Genomic DNA, 21,803 nt, shown 5'->3' on the forward strand with positions numbered 1-21,803 from the left:
ATCCTGGCTTCTCTACCCAGGTAAGTATCCCACGGGGTTGTGAGAGACATAAAACCAGTCCTCAGTAATTACGTCAAGTGCTCCAAAAACATTCTCTTCACGTCTATGTAAACCTTTAAGTGCCCAGTATGCGCAAGATACCAGCAGCCCATCTAAAAGACAAACAGGATATATTCCCCCTGCTATGCTGACAAAGGGCTCAGCGGACAGCGGACGTGCACCTCTGTAGAAGCATTGTACAGAGATTACTCGGTCAGTGTTCTTCTGAATGGTCAGCACAGATGAGCAATACAATGTAATGTTTGAAAGTTTTATGAGTTAGACTTAGAAAGAGCCGATGACAATGTCCAGCAACTGCCATCAGATTAACTACGAGGTTACACTCTGTGTTTGAGGGCAATTAAAGGCAAAACAGTCTATTTTGAAGTGCTAGTATAACTTACACAGAAGAAGTAGTTAAAGAAATAAGCCATTGGTAGCATATAGCACTTCAAGCAAATTAGGACAAAAATGTTCTATAATTTAGCTGTAGCACATACAAAAAAATTAAAAGGTTTATCCAATAATTTAATAAAACATATAAAGTATTTGTCATATCAATAAAGTTTATTTTAAAAAACTGTTAAAAACTAACCTTACAGGAATATTTATTAATATACTTAAAAAGTTTGTTTCGCATGTTGAAGGAAAATACATTAACATCATCTCCCAGACACCATCTTTATAAAAGTAAACCTTTAGATGCTGAAATGTGCCACAGCAGATTCTACAGCTACACTTTTGATCGCAGGACTGGAAATCATTCTCCCTACTTCCCCATCCCCCAAATGTGGCTGTTACCATACTAAGTTAATAACATTCAATCGTATTACATCACCGCAGATCCTTCAGTAGAGTACACACTGCATATTTACTGACATAGCAAGTCTTCTCTAGTTGCGTCACATATTTATTTCAGATAAGCATTTCATTTTAAGTACAAGGAGAAATACTACATCCCACGATTGTAAACATTCACCAAGAGCTTCCAGAGTATGAGTAATAGAGGTGCCCCAGGAGTCAGTCAAATGTTGCTCACTCAATTTGGATACGGCTGAGATTAAGAAGTCAGTTTTGAAGGCAAATTCTCACCAGCCTTACTTGTATTTCTATAAGAAAGTAGTTGTGGATATATATTTTTTTAGTCGAAAACACCTGAAAGTCACTCTAAAGACTGTATTTAAGCACCATTTTCACTTACCTGAAATATACTGGGTTAAATTCTGCAGTATATGCATGATTATTGTCAGAAATTAAAAATTAAAAATAACTGTGGGCCTCAAGCCCCTTGTGTGGTTACATATGAGCACGGAGTTCCAGTGACACTAACAGGAACCACGCACGCACACCCAGGGCAGTAACCCCCCAGGGTCACATGCAACCCCCAAGTCTGAGGCACAACCATTACTTCTGTCAGTGGGTGCTATCCAAGCAGATTTAAGGCTGTATTCGGCTATAAAAAGTTCAACCTCCTCTTTAGTTAGGTTTTTCCTACATAGATCACATGGACGACTCAAAATTTCATATGGTGGGAGGCGAAGTCCCCAAACACTTTTTAAATACTACCTTCCATAGCATTTATTATCAGTATATTTACATAAGGGAGTGTCCAAACCTAAAACCACTTTAAAAAAAATAAAAAATGCAACCACGATTTCCCAATTTCCCAGGATCGTCCTTATTCTCGGTCTCTGACTTCTGCGCAGCTTCACATCTGCCAGAGTGCTCACTGCCGTCCTTGGGCAATTGGGAAGTTGCTTCAAAAGGTTACACGACGGAAGATACATTCACTGCCACCCACTTTGGGACAGGCTTGGCTGCAAAGAAAATGGTGTGGCCGGCGTTGAAGGGTAACTAGGAAACCCATCGGGCTGGGCTGGATAGCTTTCCAGAGCTGAAGCTGAATGGACCTGGTAGAAGGGAAAATGTGAAGCTTAGCAGTGAATGTGCCATATTCCATCGGCCTGCAGTCACCCTGCCCAGGCCGTGCCGCAGTCACTGGGAATAGCAATGAAATAAAACCTGTCAGGCCTCTTAAGTCTGCTCAGTTTCCAGAAAATTTTAAGAAATGTTCAAACTTCTTTAGATGATAGAGGTGCATCAAAATGCCATTGAAATATTTAATGCTCTTTCAAAAAGAGTTCATGGGTTTTTAAGGAAATTTTCTTACATAGTCCATTATTTTAGCTTAAACCATAGTTGACAAAGTTAACATTTAACGGTCACATATAACTCGAAACTAAAACAGTTCATACAGATGAATATACTCCACACCACCTTCTTAAGGAAACGAATAATTTGCAGACTCGGGGAGAATGAATCACCAAACGTCCCGACAGTCGCCTACGAGCCATTTTTTTGCCCACGCTGGGGCACCGCTCTCGGCGTGTAAGGTCATCACTGCAGGAGCCGCTGTTACCTGGTGCCGTTTTCTACGCCAGGCTCGGCCCGCTCACCTGCTGTAACAACGCCGACCGCGCGGCGGCGCTGTGCTGAGATTCCTGCAGTGACGGCTGCGCAGGCGTCTGGGAAAAGCCCGGGAGGGACAGGAGGCCTGGGAACACAGAACTGCCCGCCGCGTGCAGCCCCGACGACAAGCTGCGGTGACAGAGGAACAGGTCAGCAGGCAGATAAAACATTAAAGCTCTTCTGTTTTTGTAAAATAGCACCTCAAGATGTCAAGACAGAGCACACTGGGAGCCTCTCTGTTGGAAGGAACCATAAAACTGAGCTACTCAGTGACATAAAACTATCACGAAGCGTATTTTTCTGAATTCAGTTAAGTCTATGTGTTGCATGTAATTTCTTTTTGCTGGCTCGTAACCAAGATAAATTGCCAACACCAAATCCTAAAATTATCTTTGCCAGCACGAATATTTCATGCATTTATCTGCACATGGCTGAAGAGCCAGAAAACATTTCTGGAGTCCCACGTTCCAGCCCAGAGTCGGACGCGTCCCCCACCAGCACGACGGGGGGCGCACCCGGGCCCGCGTCCACGCCGGCCGCCTACCCCGCCTGCGCGACGAGCGCCGAGTTGAAGCTGGAGCTGAAGGCCGACGCGAAGCCCGGGAGGACGGGGGCCGGCGACGCGGCCGAGGCGGCGTCGGCCAGAGACGTGGCGGCCGCCGTGGACGGCGCCTGCAGCCCCGGGAACGCGGGCAGCGGGGGCGCGACGCCCGGGGCGCTGGAGGCGGGGAAGCCGGGGTAGGACGCGCTCGAGGGCGGCAGCGGGCCCTGGGCGCCGGGGAAGAGCGAGGACACGGCCGGGGGCAGGCCGAGGGCGAAGGCGGCCGCCGACACGGGCGCCGAGGCGGGGAGCCCGGGGAGCCCGGCAGCGGCGGCGCTGGGCTGCGGGCCGGACGCGGGCGCGGCAGTGACGGAGGAGGAGGCGGCCAGCGCCGGGGCGCCGGGCAGCGGGAAGCCGCCGGCCAGGGCCGTGAAGGGCGGCAGTGCGGGGAAGGCGGGCGCGAGCGGCGCGGAGCCCTGCGGGCTGGGGGCGCCCAGGCCCGGCCGCGCCAGGGCGGCGTTGAGGCAGGGCGGCAGGCCGAGGGGCGCCGCCGCGCCCGCGAGCCGGCCCAGGGCCCCCGCCAGCCCCGCGGCGCCCGCCGGGCCCCGGAAGGCCGAGGGCGTGGGGCTCGTGGGCTCCGTTTTGACCCTGACGGGCGCTGCGGCCGGGCCGGCGGAGGCGCGCGGGTCCAGGGTGCTCGGCGGCGCCGCCGTGGGGCCGCAGCTCGCCGGCCCGGGCGCAGGCGGGGCAGGCGGCGTGGAGGTGGCGGCCGCGGGCGACGGCAGGCCCGGGAAGGCGGCGGCGCTCTGCGGGGCGCAGCACCTGCTCGGGGCCGCGGCCGGGGGCTCCAGCGGCGGCAGGGCGGCCGCGGCCCGCAGGCCGGCGTCGCCGGGCGCGAGGAGGCCCTTGAGCGCGGACAGCAGCGGGCTCCCGACCCCGAGCGCGCAGGCGGTGGGGCCCGGGCCGCAGGCGCCCACGGCAGGGGTCGGACTGGCCGCGGCCTGCGCGGCGGGCGCAGAGGGCCCGGGGCCCCCGCCGAAGGCCGGTGACAGCGAGGCGCCGCCGGGGTTGCCGGCGGGCGCGGCGGGGGCCGCGAAGGGCAGGCCGGCGAAGGCGGCGGGGGCGAACGCCTCGCTGGGGGGCGCGGCGCGCGGGGCGGCGGGGCCGGCCGGGGCCCTGATGACCGACGGGCTCGGTGGTGGCGGCGGCTGGGCGGCCGGGACCTGCCCCGGGAACGCGGGGAGCGCGACGCCCGCTGCCTTGGCCGGAGAAGGCGCGGCGATGGGGGTCGCAGCTGGGGTCGAGGGGTTCGATCCATGCGGAGAGAAGATCTGACTTGCTGGGGTGGAAAACGCTGTGGGCGCAAGAGAGGCAAGAATGTATCATATGCTGAAATGTCAGATTTTAACCCAAAATAATACAGAATAAGTTTCATGATATTTAACAAACATTAAAGAAAATCCAAGCATAAATTGCTGGGTGCATCACCCTGGAGGTCACTGCGGGTCTCGGACCCAGGTGTCTTCCTCCAGGCCCTGCAGGAATCGCCCTCCGACTCACAGCGACAAAGACTAGCGAGGTCAGCACATACTTCCCTGTCATTTTCCCATTTTTAAAAATTCAAAGAATTCCCTTTAACTGTGGTTAGGCAGGGCCTTCGCCCCTACAAGAGCCCCCAGGAGGCGAGGCCGAGGAAGGCCGGAGGTCAGGGGGTGCAGAGGAGTCAGCGTGAGGCAATGCTTAGGGGAACGGGCCGCACACATCACCTTCCGGGTGGCAAGGCCAAGCCACAGAGTGGCGACAAAGCACCCTGGCAGGCGGGCACGGGTGCTGGAAGGCCGTGTAGGGCCCTACAAGGAGGGGGATGTCCCGAACGCTCTTAGAGGGCGGATGACTCGCGTGAGTACTCCGGGGGAAGAAGTGATATGAAGGAATTGAAGGTAAAGTCAGCACACCAACGCCAACCACAGTCAAAACAAATGTGCCAAGACATAGTTTACGGCAACATTGGCTGGGAAAATTTTGAGAATTCACCATTCTATTTAACTACGTGTTGAGGACCATGTAATTAGTGGCAGATCACAAGGTAAACTGAAGGTGTTGCACAGTCTTATCTATAGCGGCCTCTGCTGGAGATCTTTTCATGTAATAAATCAAAAGCCATGTCCTGTACGAATCAGTAAATGCCAAACCCCAAAGCCACATGGTAAGTTACTTTCCTGCGTCTGATTTGGTTGTTGACCAAAACTACTCGTCAGACCCTGTGCCAAGAACTTGACAGCCGTCACTCCATTTGTCCTCACAGACCCCTCTGAGACAGAACGAACACCCCCATTTTATAGATGGGCAATCAGAGGCTTGGTGTGATGAAGCGACTTGTTAAAAGATCATGCAGCGAGAAAGTGGTGTTCAAAGGGTACAAGATTCCCATTATGCAAGGTGACTAAGCCCCAGAGACCTGTACTCAGAAATCTGTGAGGAGGGCACCTCTGAGAGAGCTTTTACCACATTGACAATAAAATAATTCACACAGTCGTGCTATGGAGTAGTGGGACCACGATTTGAACCCAGGTCTGTCAGACCCATGTTTTCAACCACTGTACTAGGTTGTTTTTATTTTTGTTTCTTAATGTGGTTCAAAAAGGAAAAAAAAAATCTTTCTGCCAACACAACATAGCACAGGAAAAGAGGTGTGCTATTCCTGACGGGGCACCGACGATACTGCCATTCCCCTCAAACACAGGTCTGTTAATGAGGCTGAGCATAGAGGCTGAAGTCTCCTTAACCTTCTTTCAGTAAACATTAAATGACCTGTTCAAAGTCACAAAGCTGGGTGGTGCCAGACCAGCACAGTCCATGTCCTGACATCTCACTCTCGGTTCTTTCCTCTCCACTCGGCCGCCTCCTTTAGAAACTACTAGCTAGAAAGCATTGTTTCGGCACCACTCCCAGGGAATGGAATTCTGCTACCGAGACTCCTCACCAGTTGTCCCCCTGACCAGATTCCGGTGCTACGTTGCTACAGAACTGGTCCCAGGACTTGTCTCCGGGAGGGCACCTCCTTCGGGACCACACACATCCTCAGCCAGGGGCAGCTGCTGCCACCTGCCGGCTCCTGCAGGCAGCCTCCCCTTCACTTCCCCGCCCCGTGTCCTGCTTCGGCAGCCCTTCTATTCTGTTAGCTTATGCTGCCCTAATGCTCACAGAAATGAGTAAATCTGACACATATTTGCCAAAAAGGGTTTCATCACCCTATGTGTCTACCTTAAAAAGGAAGTTAGCCTTCCGACGCCACATGATGCGATACGAATGTGGGCCTAATGCCACACGGCACTCAGATTACACTGCAGGCTTCACAAATAGGATACAAAGGCACATGGTGAATTTTAAATCCAGTTACTATATATATGCATTTCATGTTGTGTATAAGTGGTATAAAATACACCACTATTAAGCCACTTTTATTAAGTACTGATTAGTTAAATTCTTTAACTAGGAACTTTCCCCAAAGCATAAAGATTCTGAATACACTCAACTCAAACTGTTCTTGGTGAAAAACAGAGCAGACAACCAGGACAGACATCAGTCAATCAATTATCTCTGATCAGATTTGGTACTTACTTTGATTCTGTGTAGGTTTTGACTGACTGGAGAGGTCTTCATTTTCTATGTGAAAATAAATAAATAGAAGTCAATTTCAAGAGTGAATAAAATTATTCACCACCATAATAATCAGATATTGGGGTTTAAAAAAAAGAAGAATCCTTAATATGGATGTATATTAGGTTAGGGAAAACAGTGTACGCCTCTGGTGAAAAAAGGAAATGAACAAAAATCATGGTAGTAACTATATTGATAAGTTTATGAGCAAAGAACTTCTATGAAGAAAACTACAAAATCTTCTTTAAAGAGATAAAATAAGGCCTGGGGGCAGCAACTACCTCTTGATGTGATACAAGGATGATTGAACAGTAAGACTTAGTATCACAGAAATGCTAGTTCTCTCAAAGTTCCTATGTAACTATATATACATAAATTCAACTGTTTAATTACATAAAATGATCTTAAAGTTCAGGTAGAAGAATAAATTTCCAAAAATATGTAAGAAAAATATGAAAATACAGTAAGATTGAAAGCTAATAACATGACTTTACCTGTTCCTACTGGATTAGGAGTATACGGAGGCGGAGGGGGGATACCTGGAGTTGTGGCGCTGGCTAGCGGTACGAGACCTGCATTGTTGTAAGCACCTGAAGTAAAAACAGAAAAAAATACGAATTCAGCTTCATTCTGTGGCCAGCTGCTCAAACTACTAATATGCTGCCTAATTTATTTTTAAGACACTGCTACATGAGAGAGTTGCCTTTACGTGGAGGCGTGGACCAAGGGTCAGGTGAAAGCTGAGACCAGACAGGACGCTCACAGGTTCCTAGTTCCCAGCACACGCTCGGTCTAGGCATAAGCTCACGGGATGCACGGCAGGTCAACCCGCCATACTTACACTACTCGTCTCTTCTGTCAAACACACATCCTTGACCTTTTTAAGTTAAATGCATTAATAATGCCTTTGAATGCTAATTACCAAGAAGAGATTCGAGACGATTTACCAAAGTAAAAACCCACAATAATAATGATTAAAAATCATCTATAATTAATGTGTCAAAAGGAGAATATTCTAAATCACTCAGCTGCACTGTTGCAGTAGCTGTGGGGAAAAGTAAACTCATCAAGCGTATGTCTTAAGTGCCCCAGATTTCCCAAGTACATATACTAACATTTACTTTCAACTAATAAATAAAGAGCAAAAAGAAAAAAGCACAAAAATGAAAGAACCCCTTACTTGGTGCGATGGTTGCGTGTGGCCGGCACGGAGGTATTGGGTAAGGAACAGGCTTATGTGGGTTGTACGTTGAAGGCGGCTAGATGAAGGGGAAAGCGCAGTGAGAAGAGAGCCAGGGAGGAGGCTCCTGGCAAAGCAAAGCACAGCCTTGTCTTTCCGAACATCCAGTCCTGAGAGGCTTTATACAAATGCCCCAGCACATCAAATGCCCCTGGACTTCTGCGTGCACAGATGACAGACCTGCCTCAGCATTAACAAACGTGGGTCCGAGTCAGTTCCAGGAGAGCCTCCCAAAGGCTGCTGTGGAGGTGCTTGCTTTTTCCTTCACTATTAAATCATCCCCAGTGAAGGCTCAGCGCTTACCTTAAATACAACTCCTCTGTGACCCAGCCTAGGCCATCCCAGAATCCCTGTCTCCTCCTACGCAACGCACACACGAAACCCGCCGGGTCTGCTCATCGGCCGCCCAGGAAGCTCCCATGCCCTCCCGAAGGCATTAGGAGTTCCTCTCATTGTTGTACCCCCCTGCTCCTTCTGGCAGAGAAAAGCACCGTGATCTAGCATCCCAGCGACTCCAGGAGAACGTGGGCTGGGAGCATCAAGGCAGTATTCTAGTCTTTGCATTTGAAATCCACAAGTCTCTTATTTTTTAGGTGACTGAACTTAGATGAGTCACAAAAGCATTCCAGGAACTGGTCTCTGGAGAACCTGAGGCATCCGAGGCCGAGCCACATGCTGCTCCCGGGAGGTGAAAGGGCAGGAGGGCAAGGCGGCCGTGTGGGCGGCTCCAGCCGTCAAAGCCAGTGACCCTCCAAGCACAGGGCTGCCTTCTGCCCATCTCACATTCCAGCCAATCGCTGACGCCTCTCCCTTGATCACTCTCTCAGCCTCCCAGCAACATTCCTGTGTCACTAACACAAGTACTAATTTGGCTAAACCACAACCTTAGGTCAAGTGACCCGCCCACACTCTGCACATCCGAGTGGACAGCTCTGGCTGTGGCTGGAGAGAAAGGGAAAGCAGTTTGACTTGTCTCACTTTAAAACAAAGCTTTAAACCTCAAAAGGGCCCTTAGCACTGGTAACTAACTACACTGTATTTCCCCGGGCCATTCACTTTCCTGGAGGTTTTAGTAGGATTTAACCTTCAAAACACAAAGTGGAATTTATGCTTTGCACTGACAGAAAGCTGCACGTCAGGGTTTTGTCATGGTTTTGTGAACATACTGGTTTGGACGGTCCAAGAATGCGTGCTGCTATGCCCTTTCCTTCACTGGTACACTCTTCACCATCTTTTTTCAGAGGAGTTCCCTATTTAAAATACAAAGGGAGAAAGATAGTTGAGACTTAAAAAAAAAAAAACCAAAAAAACCCAAAGCAAAAACAAAACAAACCCCCCCTGTATTATATACCGAGGAGAGAGATTTGACCCGGCAGGAGTGTGAGGACTCGGCTCCCAGACCCAGTCTTGCCCTGGCCCCGCTGCCCCAGACCCCGGAGCACGTCCAGGGGCCCTCAGAGGTGGGCGTGCGGCCCAGAGGCGGCAGAAGGGCAGGGTGAGGCGTGCGCTCTCATTTCTTCACGTCCACACTAGAAGCACTTGGAAATGGACTTCCAAGGCTACAGTACATAAAATGCCCAAAGAATCAAAAGAAATGTACTGCAGTAGAAAACTGGTAACAAAAATGGCGTTCTCCGTAAGCACTAAGGACAATAGTTTGCACAAACGCATGAGACCTCATTCGAGAAATGGCCGTACTGACACCCATGGCTAACGCCTGAGAGACGACGCAGCTCCTGCTGGCCTCCCGGACTACCTGCTCCGGCGGAGGCGGCTGCCCTGCCAGGAGGCACTGGAGCAGCAGGACGGGCAGGTCCTCACGCGGAGGAGCCGGGAGCCCTGCCAACAGGCAGCCCGGCGAGCCCCCACCGACGCCAGGCCTTCAGACGACCGCGGCCTCGTGAGGAGCCTGAGCCAGGACCCAGCTGGGCCGCTCCCGGAGTCCTGACGCACACACACCGTGTGACGACTGCGTGACACGCTGTTTATTGTTTTGATCCACTAAGTTTCAGGGTTACCGTTATACCACAGTCAGAATGTATGATTCTTTGAAAAAGTTACTGTACAGGTAAGACTGGGGAACACTGACTGGTGGACATTTCCTCTGGACTTCTCAGAGCCTGTACGAGGCAAAGCAACGCGCCAGGAAGGAAACACTGGAATTTCCCAAACACACTTAACTGTGAAACTGTCTGAGGAAAATTAGTAATATTGAGAGATGCTCCCTTACTAAATGTGAACCAGTGTTTCTAAAATATTTGGAAAAACAAAACAGAACAAAATCATCTCCTTCCATTTGACATGTTCTTCTGTACATTTTATACAAATACTTCAATTTTGATCGGTGGTGAACCCACGAATTAAGTTGCTAACAGAATAAAATTCCTTCCCTTTGTAGAAGCATCATCAACTGGCATTTTCTTTGAATATCTTAACTATGCTACATTTCATATTCAGCCACAAGAAGTTCCACATACGGCCATAAAAGTGTGCTTACTGGGAAAATTCCATTTATGCGACTCGGTTTTCCTTTGGGATACGGGTTCCCTGGGATGGTTCCACAAGAAGATATCATGGCATGAGGAGCTTTGCAGCCCCCCTTGAAAGCCTGGAACATAAAAAAGAAGAGGGTGGTGAAAAAAAACCCACCAAATTCATCAAGTACCATGGACGTTAGGAAGACCTGCTAAAACAGGGAACAAACAGCAGTGTTCATACGTTGGCACCTACGGTGGTGGTGAATGCGACCACAGTCAACGAGCAGAGCCACCGCATTAAGAACGGTGCCGTATGACCGTCTGATGCCACGGTAGGCCACTGTACAAAGTCAGCCACACAATGGATTCTGTAAACTGTGCAAAAAAGCCTGTTTACTACTTAATGTCCCATTTCTCCAAGACCAAGGAGTAACACTATCCCCCGACACAAGGCCCATGCCACAGGCAGGGCAAGGAGCACACAGAGATGGAGGAGACGTGGCCTCTGCTCTGGGGAAACAGACAGCCTTGTGGAGGAAACACTCGTATCTTGTGGAAAAAGCAGGGCTCACCTGGGTACCCAGCGGTCCACACCTCGCTCCACGACTAAGGGCTACACGGGGGGATGGACTCTGGTCTAGCTTATACGCTACTGCATCCCCAGCTTCTAAAATGGGGCCTCACACACACTGAGTCAGTGTGCAGTAAATATCAGATGAATGAAAAACGCTTTATTAAAACATACAGTCCCATAAATCTATATTGAATTATAGGAATATCAATTTATGCATATATACTTTACATGTATGTATGGTGTAGATTTTGTTGTACAGGTACATTGGTTTCATAAGTTCATTCACAGCATACAATTAACTATATAATTCAGCCCCCTACTAAAAACTCCAACCCTAAAAATTATCTCAATTTTTGCTATTATAAATAGTACCAGGGTAAATTTTATATGAATTTGTATATTCTATTTTTTCCCTTAGAATAAATTCCTAGAAATACAATTTTGGGGTCAGAAGGTGTAAACACCTTGAAGGTCCTTCAGGACTGCCCTCCAGTGAAGCCGTTCTCAGTCCCACCGACCAGACGGCCTGGTCCACGGGAGAGCGCAGGTCGCGTCACTCCTGAGAAGGCAAGTGACCCGACCAGATGCTTCATGAGCAGAGCTACAGCAGTAAGTGCGAAGCCCTCAAGCTCTTAGTGGACGAAACCAATGAGGCCATTAACGCAAAGGGACGTGGGCTCAGACCTGGCTTCCGCTGCAGTGGCCCGGGACGGAGGCCGAGTTGCCGCCCCTCCCTGCACTCGGGGAGGGGCTGAGGACTGAGCGAGGGGGCTGCCAGGCCCTCCGAGAGCAGCCTGCATCTTCCTCAAGGAGGTGCCCGGTTGCTAATCATGTTTCCAGCCATCATAACCCTCAGCAATAACTATCTCGGATGACAGGCCGAGCTTTCCAGGCTTGGGCAAGTACTGCTTCTCCCACTTAAGAGATTTTAAATCGATACACTGGAATTTTGCTTCATATTTATCTCGTATGAATTTGATTAACACAGGCCTAAGGACAAAGCAAATTTAAAAAGTCAAGTTCCTAAATACTTAAGTGGAAGACGAAGCCTGAAGCCAGGGCAAAGCTAACCAGGGGCAGGGAGCAAACACCCCCGAGGCTCCAGGGGGTGGCCCGCAGGCTCCCACGCCCAGCCCCTCCTCGTGGCCCCAGCCCCCTTCGCCCAGCGGGTTCTCCCCACGGCCGTCAGAGACGCCGTTCTTGGCCCTTCACACCGCAGCAGTCAGGCTACTCGTCGGAGGAGGCACGGGCACAGGGTGAGTAGTTTCTCTTCACCAGCATTCAGAAAAACCCACACACCATTTACACAGCGACCTTGAAAAAAATCACCTGTTCGAGGACTCTTTTGCACCGTTTCTTCTCAGACATGTTTATCCTGAATAAATCTTCAATGGGACGGGAATTCTGTACATCAACAATGTTTCTGCCAAAGAAATACGATGTAGCTTTTAAGAACCTGGACATACAGACGCCAACAGCCTTTGCTCACCACACAAATACCCCTGAGTAAACGTTGCCCCGTGACCCAGGAAGAGAGGTGTTGATTATTTATTTTTAATAATGTAAGTAACATGTTTATATAAAGAGTAAATATAATGACTGAACTGAGGTTTGTCTGGTTCCCTGGAAGTTACCAAGTAATACTACAAATAGAAACCACACTACTTTAAGATGCTTGAGCAAATATACCCTGTCTTGAGTGGCAGGAGAGCCATGGGAACAGAACACACACCTGAGTGTCACAGGCGTAAAAATCATGGTTCATCTAAAAGTGGAGTCTTACCTTGTGCTTTATTTTAATTTTGTGTGTTGGACATCTGTAAATATATAGGGGATACAAAAACGCCTGTGGTATAAATAAAACAGCAGCTCGCAGCCTTTTCTACTAGGCAGAGAAGGTCCCTTTCTCCTCTGAGCTCACGTTCATTAGGACCATTTGCCAAATGCTGCACTCAGTGTAGCAGGTAAAAAAATCAAGCGAGCGCTTAAAACCTGACAGTGTTTTAAGTTTGCATACCCTACTAAGGAGGTGAGATCCTGATTTTTATAACTGAGGAAAATATAACTGAGAAAGAATAAGTACATAGTAAACCAAAAAAATATGTTCACAGAATGTTGGCAGAACCTGCCTGTAAGTGCTATGGCCTCGCCAATCTGCCTTTCAAGTTGTTCAGGGGAGGGAGGAAAAACAAGTCATCGAAGGGCAGATGAATCAAAACAAATAACTGATCTCAATAAGCCCCATTATTGAGCCCCTGTAAGCTATGACCATGTGTAGTAAGTATGCTAGACATTGAGATGTAAGAATTCATCTCTACCCTTTCACAGATTTTATCAATTCCACTGACTAATTCTGCCACATTACCACACACTAATGAGTTAAAAGACATTTAAAGAGCCTTCTGAATTTTCTCCAATGAAATAAAAAAGAAAATACTTACGAAGCTAACAGTTCTAGAGCAACTAGTTTGTCTTTACTGAAGGTAAAGCAGTTGAGTATATTGACCACTTCTGCTGGGTGAACAGCCACCATTTTCTGTCAATATAAAAAACGATTTTACTTTCAACTTGAGAAATTGTCATGCCAGAAACTCCCTTTTTTGGGGGCAGCACAATGAATGTTCTCAATATTAATACTGGATGTGAAACTGCTTACTCAAAAGTCAGTTCAGCCAAGCACGGTAATGGGCCTAGGCACTTTCTGTGTGACCATCACGACTAACATCTAAGTTCTCCTGTGTGCTCTTTATTGGTTCGCATTTCTCCATGTGTTCATTCATAGAAAAAAAATTCCATGGACTACTTCATTCAGAGAAGTTACATAAAAGGGGGCATATGGGAGCCAATTGTTTGAGAGTTAAGAAAACTCACATTCCCAGAGAGAGTGCTGGGCCTGCGGCAATCCGCGCTCCCTGAAGCGGGGCCCAGGCATGAACAGAGTTCTCAGAAAGGGCCCCATGCAGAGCTCTGCTGCAGAACACTTCTGTTATGGCGCACTGGGACACTCCGAGATGGCGTGCAATGTTACAGAACTTACTTGACTAGGGGACCTTTATTTCTGAACAACAGCTATAAGATTTGGCCCATTTATAGATTTTTGTTAACAGATGTTAACACAGTGGAAGCAATTCAAAAGCAAAGTTAATGTAAGATCAGTTAGAATCAATACCCAACAGATTCTGAGAATCTGGAGCAGTCACTTTCAAACACTCTTACTCACACACCAACAGAATTGATAATACTAGATATACCCTTTTGCATATTTTTAAACTGACATCTAAAAATTTTACCTGAAGTTTAAATAGTCCCTTATATATAAATTTGTATTTGTAAAAACTTTGGAACTACTGACTTAAGCTCCTTTATAAAATATCTATTATGTCACCTAATTGTCAAAGTCAGTCTTGAGTGTGAAAACATTCAATCAAATCAGATTTACTCTGTCAGGAAAAGTCAGATTTAACATAATTCGAATAAATGCACTAAGCTGCCTGTGCTATAGCCACCTCCCCTCCGAGCTTTAGTCCTCAGGTAGGTGGACAGGCAAGCAGGCCTCAGAGCTTAGCCGTGACGTGGTTCTCTTGATAAAGTCCCATCGGTACTTCCCACAGAAGCTCTCTGCCTCCCTTGTCCCTCTCTGGGCACTGTAGAGTCTCTTGGGTCCTTGGGGAAAGATGTTCACCCCCGGGTGATGGGTGGATAGGTGAGATAACCCTTTTGTTTAGGGTGGATAGGCGAGATAACCCTTTTGTTTAAAAGTAGAAAAAAAGCAATTGTTAAGGAGGAGAAGCACTAACAGACCCAGATACTTTCTCAGGCAAACGCCTAGGGCGTTAAGGACCTGCAGACTCCCTTAGGGCCATCCGTGCCTGACGCTCCCTAGAAAACCTTCCTGCACAGCCAGCTCCTGTTCAGCTGACATGCTTTGTTAATCTGGGCTCTAGAGCTGCACTGTCCCCATAGTAGCCATTGGCATGTGTACCTGTTTAAACTAAATTTAAAGAACATTAGAAATACAGCTACACAGGCAGTTTCAGTGCTCAGAAGCCCCATGTGGCCAGTGGTTCCCATACTGGATTGCAGATTAAAATATTTCCATCGCCCCTGACAGTTTATTGGGACAGTGCTGGTCTAAAGAATGTAAGTAAAAACCTTCTATTCTTGTGAGACCCAGTACAAGAGAGTAAGGACACCCAAAACAGACGCGGGTACCTAACACCACCAAAGCATTCAAATCCTATACTTAACGTGTCTAGGAGCATTTCTTTTTCAACCAACCAATTAGGACACTACAGTGTAGAATTTAATAGTACAGGTTCATACAACTTAAATTTCCAGTTTGGGAAGTTTTTAATTTTTTTTGACAGCTATTCTGAATAACCAAAGTATAAAAAAATTCAGTGTCATGTTTTTCCAATGCAAACAAATTACAATTTGAGATGAATTATGGAAAACCAGAGAACTCAAAATCCTTAAATTCTACATTCTGAGGAAAAATAAGTCACTTACATGCTGTAATGCTTTCATTGCCTTCAACTGAGGCTCAGCCCAGGAAAAATATCTCAGTAAATCAACCACCTAAAAGCAAAGGACCAGTTTAGTTCTAATGACGTATTTGCCAACACTTCTCCAAGATTTCAGTACCTTGAGTAACTAATCAAGATGGACTGTGGGCCCAAGTGATGAGGGATGCGCAGGGCACCAGAGGTCAGATGGTACTTGTACAGTAGCCAGGCACAGCTACGTAAATTGAAATCAAATAAGAAGTCCAGTTCCCTCCTGGCACAAGCCACAGTTTAGGGGCTCAGCGGCCATATGAAGCCGGCAGCTGGCTGACCGCAGCGTGCAGATGGAGAACGTCTCCATCACCGCAGAAAGCCTTGGATAGCACTGGTCTAGAAAGGAGCAGAAGGTACAGGGAAAGAACGTGCTGAAAAAGAGGAGACCAGAGAAGCACTGGATGGATACACGTCCGCTTCGGGAGACGAAGCCGTCTCATGAATGGGGACTGTGAAACTTTAGGAGAGACTGACGGTTTCAATCAATCACAAAAGGGTGTTACGCGTATGGCTTAGGGTAGGTCTACAAATTCCTACATGGGGTACATACATTCACACCACGGATCTATTCCCTGAAAATAGGAGTGGCTGTGACTCACACCGCTCCAGCAGCCTCCGAGCGGGAGATTATTTTGAGAGCACAGCCAGCCAGCTCTCTTCCACCAGCAGTGAACTTCACCACCGCTAGAGAACTTTACACGCATGAGGGAAATAGTGTGAGAGCTCGCAGGTGGTGAGCAGGGTGCCAAGAGCACACGACCGAAGCCTGTGTGTGTCCCCATCGCGCTAGTTCACTGCCCCCAAGGACGCCCCGGACGAAAACAATGCCTCAGGAGCTGCGGTGAGTTCCTAAAAATGTCTCACTTATTCTACAAAGCAAAATGAATGCTAGAAACTGTGGAGTGGCATATGAAGAATAAAATACTTTTTATTCCTTGTAAAAAGATACATAAGTAGCAAAAAGTATTAGGTGTATTTCCTAGATAATTCAGCAAGGACGTACATCCTTACTTTTACGGGAATGATGTTCTTACCTTCACAAACTATCATGTCTGATTTAGGAAGAAAAATCTCAAAACAGTGAGTGGGCTTAGGTCACGCTCAGAGAGCTTAATAAAGGTTTGAATGACTTCAGCAAAGTGGAATAACCATGAAAGCAAGTTTTCTACAAAATTTCACATATACACACACACCATGAAAAAGAAGGAAAAAAGAAGCTATTAGCGATGAGAAATTATATTTTCAAGACATTTAAATTACACATAAGGTGATTCTGAGAAGTAATGGGACAGCGGAAAAACACACCACGGAGGCAGCAGTGACCAGAAGCGGCTCCCAGGGGTTTAGAGGCAGAACTTCACTGGCTTAACGCTGTCCCGGCTTCAAGTTTTCAAAGTCTTGAGAAATAGAGGGAAAGTCGGGAGTTTTTACTAATTCCACCTATAGACTCATCCCTTGTCTACCTTAACCACATTCCTACTTTTCTCAGAACTGCTCTCCAGGCATTCATTTCTATTTCTGCCCCGATTTCTCTATCAAGAATTTTCAGAAATCCAGCCTCTGCATATGTGTATATGTACATACCTATTTTTTTTAAATTAGCAACTCTCCCTGAAGTTGGATGGAAGTTTTCACTAAGCTACCATGCTTAAAACAGTTCTCTGACAGTTACAGAAACAGCTTATTAGACACTGTATTTCCCTATTGCTAAAATGTTACTTCAGATAAGAACATATTTTACCATCTGTTCAGGTTTTCTTTTATAATATGTAGTGAATTTTGCAATTAGTGGCTTATAAATCCTGTACAAATTTGGGTTCATTTACCATTACAAGTTTACAAATCTGATACAGTGCCGAGAACAAGAAACACTTTGAACTGGTTTTTTCTGGACTCTGCATTTTAAAGTCATGTAACATGTGATATTGTGGTGAAAGTGGGTCTGTTTATAAAATACCCAAACTATAAATTCCATCAGGTTTCCTACCAAAACTGAAACCTTCTAAAGTTCCTGAAACAGCAGTGAAGAGCGATTCTGAACTTGGCCAGCAAGTAAACAGACATTAATCAGAGTATCAGTGCAAAAAGAAAAGAAAGATTTGCTTAAACAGAGGAATACCTGTTCACTAGAGAAATATCCATGCACATATTCGATTGCTTTTAATTTGTATTCTGTCAAAACAGCCTAAAAATAGAAAAACAGTGTTAATACGTATCAGCAGAACAGTAATATGCACATCTGAAAACCACCCACACTGCAGCCCCCTCTTCAGCCCTGACACAGAAATGAAGCTAGAGTCACTGATGGGACCGACATTTTACTGCTCCAGGTTCCATGCCGCAAGGGGATGCCCTCAGACAGCCTTCCTGCTCGCTTCTACAAAGAAAGGGGACAGAACTGTGACAGGTAAGATTGGACTCTACACACAGAATTCCTGTAAATGTAATAAAAGTTCCACAACATCCCAAGTTCAACCACATTGTCATTTTTAAGAAGATCAAATGTATCAGACATTAATCATTCGCCAGACAATTATTTACTGAACATCTATTATGTGCTAAGTGATACAAGAAACGACCAAGACAGGGTCTAGTCGAGGCTGTCAGTATTTCAGGGGAATATGAGAATGCAAGGAACCAGAGAGCCCTGAATCCAATCCAGGTGCCTGCCACTAACTGGCAGTGTCGCCTTTGAGAGGCATTTTAATAACTCACGAGTGTCCTCCATAAAAGGGAACACCAGTCACTACCCACATCAGAGTTACTGTGAGGATTTAAATAGTCAATAGATCTGACATACAGATATTCATTAAGTGATGGCCCTTTCCTCAGATGGCATCTACCAAGGAGGGGCAGCTCAGAGCGAAGTCCAGTGGCTGTGAGGCAGCGCTATCTGGGGCCGACTTACATCACAGCTGTCCTCCCTCCAACTGGGTGCCGGGCTTAGCATGGAAAACCAACTCTCATTATTTGGTAACTACTGACAACCACATTATCTACTACAAATCAATGAATCCCTTTGCTTTTAAAAACGCTAGGGAGTTGATTATCACTATTGGACATAGTTAAAATCATGTATTTGTACCAAATTTTGAATTGTGTTGATACCACGTCACGTCTCAATTCTCTCATCAGTGCCTGAGAGGCCCGGCTCTACCCCTAGGCACCACGGCACAGCATCCTGTGGTCAGACGGCCGGAGTCTGAATATGCACCCTTCCCACCCGGCCGCTGGTAAACTTAGTTCACTAGCTAACTTCACAGAGACTGCGTTACCAGCTGTAAAATGAGGAGAGTACCTACACCTCACAGGTTGTTAGGAGGATCAAATCAAATAAAGCAAGGAGAAAGTGCTTAGAACAGGCACAAACCAGTAAATGCTCAGTAATTAATGGCTATTATTACCCCGTTTGAAAAGCAATTTCAACATTGCCTTCTCCCCCCGTTTTTCCCCTTTCCTATTTCTTTTCCTAGTGTCTACATGCATGCTCTTGCTTCAAAAAATGACTATAGCGACAGCCAACATTACCTGTGGTGACATTCAGATTATCTGGTTAACACTGAGTCACACTTACCAGTTGGAGAGCAATTTCTAACCAACAGTAATTCTCATATTTAGATATGCCTGTATTTTTATCCCATTTTAATAGACTAAGACAATGTTGATGCATCTAATTATTTGGCAACGACAGCAAGAGATATACTTTGATTGCAGACCACAAGTAAGGCCTTAAGTTGCTATCTTGTGTGAATTTGATTTTCATGTTTGGGAAATTTCCTATTCCCCTCATTAGTATTTATTATGTGATCTTTTCACCACTTAGCGGGCGGAGAGAATATGTAAACTGACACCCTATAGCTTCCAAAAGCAGAAATCTGCTGGTCTACCTGCACATACACATTATTTTCTCATAAATGGTTAGGTAGCAGCTCATGAGCAAACTGTGGCAAATTCTAAATACAGAGCTATCAAGCTGACATTTTACTGCAAGTCTTAATAGGACAAACAAGGCTTGCGAAAGCAGAAATTTTGTTCAGAAAAGGACATTCACTATCATCAAATATATAAATTTAACCTAACGTGAATTTGGGGTTGGCGGAAACGCTATAAAGGATGAAGAAAAACATTTGCTTTATAGAAAAGAAAAACAAGTTTGCTTTATAGAGAATGAAGAAATACAGCGCGTTGGCAGGCGATTTTATTAATAATTTCACAAGCTGAAATAATAAGCGCTGGAACAACGTAGCAAATCTTTCCGCGTCAGTCAAGGGTCTTACAAGTAGGGACGTGGCAGGACAATGCCCGGACGCTCTAACCAGAGGCCCCGGCCTAGCGCGAGAGCTGTGCGGTGCGGTGCACCGCTTCCAAATAGGTCACTCCTAGTTCTGTGCTAGAGGGGCTATAAATCAAGGCTACACTCCAAAAACTTTTTTTGCTGTCTGGTTGATTCTGACAGGCAGGCTACACTTAGGAGCCTCGAAAAGAAGCAAAAAGTTGGAAAACAGATGAAGAAAATTTGGAAATTCAAGATACTGAAGCCCATTCCTAAATACTTGATTTTAAACTTAATGCCACACTTTTCGGCAGGACACTAACTTTTGTCCGACTCAGGCAACAAATACGGTCTGCCTGTCCTCGGCTGCGAAACACCTGCCAGAACCACCACCATTAAGGATACTTTGTACCTATTCCCTGTAGTTCTCAGTCATCTTCCGTTAACTGAAAGATGAGGAAATCGGTTCAGAAACATTTAGGTCCCTTATCCAAAAGTACACGGCTATTAAAGGTTGGCAGAGCCGACTTCGGAATCGAGGACTCTCTCAATGCAATTTCCAGGATATCGCCTGACTGTGCATTTAACCTAACATGCGAATGCAAGTTTGGCATTAACATGATTTAGTTTCTCTTGGTATCGTGAAATAAATCAAGATGCAAGGTCCTGCACTGAAAATTCCAACTAACTTGGCCGTCCCCAAACCCGCATGTGCACAACACGCGCGCAGGCCGCCCAAAGAGAGGACACGGCGGGCATGCGTAGCTCGTGGAGCGCTCTATCTAAAGAATTCCGTGTAATTACCTTTCTGATTTCATCCAGCACCGTTTCAAAGGACTTTTTGTCCATCTTGACTACCGTCTTGGCGTGACTTAACGGCGGTACTTTCAGTTACAAAGCGCTCATCCCTGGTCTGCTCCGGTAGTGAAAATGCTTATGGCTGAGTAAGAAGACTTCAGGAGCAGGAGAGAGGATGCGAAGAGGTAGAAAGGACGTCAAACTCAGCAAAAATGTCTAAAAATGGAGACTTATAAAACTTTTTATTAAAAACAAGGCCTGTCTGGCTTCCCCGGCTGCTCGACACGGCGCTGCAGGTCACCCCGGGGAGGGGCCGGGTCCTCCTCTCGGAGCCCCGCGGGGAAGCCCGCGATGGACAGCCGGGCCGGGCGGCGGTCTGCAAGCTGCAGGCCAGGCGCCGCCGGGTAGGTCGGGACGCCGCTTTCCGGGCGCTGGCAGCGGCCGCGGGGCAGAGCCACCTGCTGCCCCTCCGCGGGCGGCGATGTCCCGGGCCGCCCCGGCTCCTCGACCCTCACCGCCACGAACCCGGACTCATGGCCCGCCTGGCGCTCACCCCGAGCAGTGGCGCCGGACTCCGGGTCCCGCGGCCGGGGCGGCGGCCTGGCAGCCTCTTTGTTACCAGCTGCCGCCGCTTCCGGGACCGGACCGGCGGCGGGAGAGCCCCGGGAGCCCGGCGACGGGGGGCCGCGGCCTCGGCAGGGGGGCTCGCGAACCCCGCGGCGCCGCGGGCGCCAGGAGCCCCTCCCGGTACCCCTCCAGCGCCCCACGGCTCGCGGGGCCCTTCGCTGCGGCCGTCGCGCCCGAGCAGCTCAACTCAGCGCCACCAGCTCCGCGTTCTTCCCGGGAGGGGCCTGGGAGGGGGACGAAGGTGTCCGCGGCGGGTACCTGCAGGCCGCGGAGCCCGATGCGGCCGGCGCTCCTCCCGGGGCCTGGCCGTCCGTCTTGGAGGCCGCACGTCTCCGTCCCGCGTGGGCGAGCGCAGCCCCGGGCTGGTCTTTCCGAGCGTGAGGAGACGGAACGGCGAGCGGGTCAGGCATATCCGCGGGCGCCCCGATCTCGGGGTCCGGCGGAGTCGGCAGCGGGGAGGGGGGCCCCCCGGGAACGGGGAGCGCGGGGGCGCCCCAGCCGCGGCACGTGACGTGTGCGCGGTGACGTAGCACCGGGGGCGCGGTC

The 21,803-nt window shown here is 48.1% G+C and overlaps 1 protein-coding gene across 5 annotated transcripts; it reads right to left on the reverse strand.

Annotated features, from left to right (window-relative positions):
• Positions 1-585: 585 nt before the first annotated feature.
• PROSER1 (proline and serine rich 1) lies at positions 586-21,750 on the reverse strand. Of its 5 annotated transcripts, none has more exons than XM_073229626.1 (14): positions 21,516-21,750; positions 20,637-20,785; positions 17,679-17,744; positions 15,510-15,578; positions 13,442-13,536; positions 12,330-12,423; positions 10,447-10,557; positions 9,116-9,199; positions 7,890-7,968; positions 7,204-7,299; positions 6,671-6,715; positions 3,053-4,403; positions 2,496-2,637; positions 586-1,949 (listed from the first exon to the last, which is right to left on the reverse strand). In XM_073229626.1, the coding sequence occupies exons 2-14, from the start codon at positions 20,679-20,681 to the stop codon at positions 1,827-1,829; spliced, it is 2,400 nt and encodes a 799-aa protein (XP_073085727.1). In that variant the 5' UTR covers positions 20,682-20,785; positions 21,516-21,750; the 3' UTR covers positions 586-1,826. The 5 variants fall into 5 exon arrangements, with proteins under 5 accessions (XP_073085727.1, XP_073085734.1, XP_073085745.1 ...); XM_073229633.1 differs by lacking the exon at positions 21,516-21,750 and adding an exon at positions 21,184-21,488; XM_073229644.1 differs by lacking the exon at positions 21,516-21,750 and adding an exon at positions 16,865-16,956 and having other exon boundaries at positions 20,637-21,488.
• Positions 21,751-21,803: the final 53 nt, after the last annotated feature.

Source organism: Manis javanica, chromosome 1 (genome assembly GCF_040802235.1).
Source record: "Manis javanica isolate MJ-LG chromosome 1, MJ_LKY, whole genome shotgun sequence".
NCBI lineage: Eukaryota > Metazoa > Chordata > Mammalia > Pholidota > Manidae > Manis > Manis javanica.

Excerpts from the sequence above, each read along its gene's own strand:
- PROSER1 (XM_073229626.1), bottom strand. The coding sequence starts at position 20,681 with ATGGACAAAAAGTCCTTTGAAACGGTGCTGGATGAAATCAGAAAG. Across the intron at positions 12,424-13,441 it reads GCTCTAGAACTGTTAGCTTC|AAACATTGTTGATGTACAGA; the intron begins GTAAGTATTTTC and ends TTTCTTTGGCAG. Across the intron at positions 10,558-12,329 it reads GCAAAAGAGTCCTCGAACAG|GCTTTCAAGGGGGGCTGCAA; the intron begins GTGATTTTTTTC and ends TTTATGTTCCAG.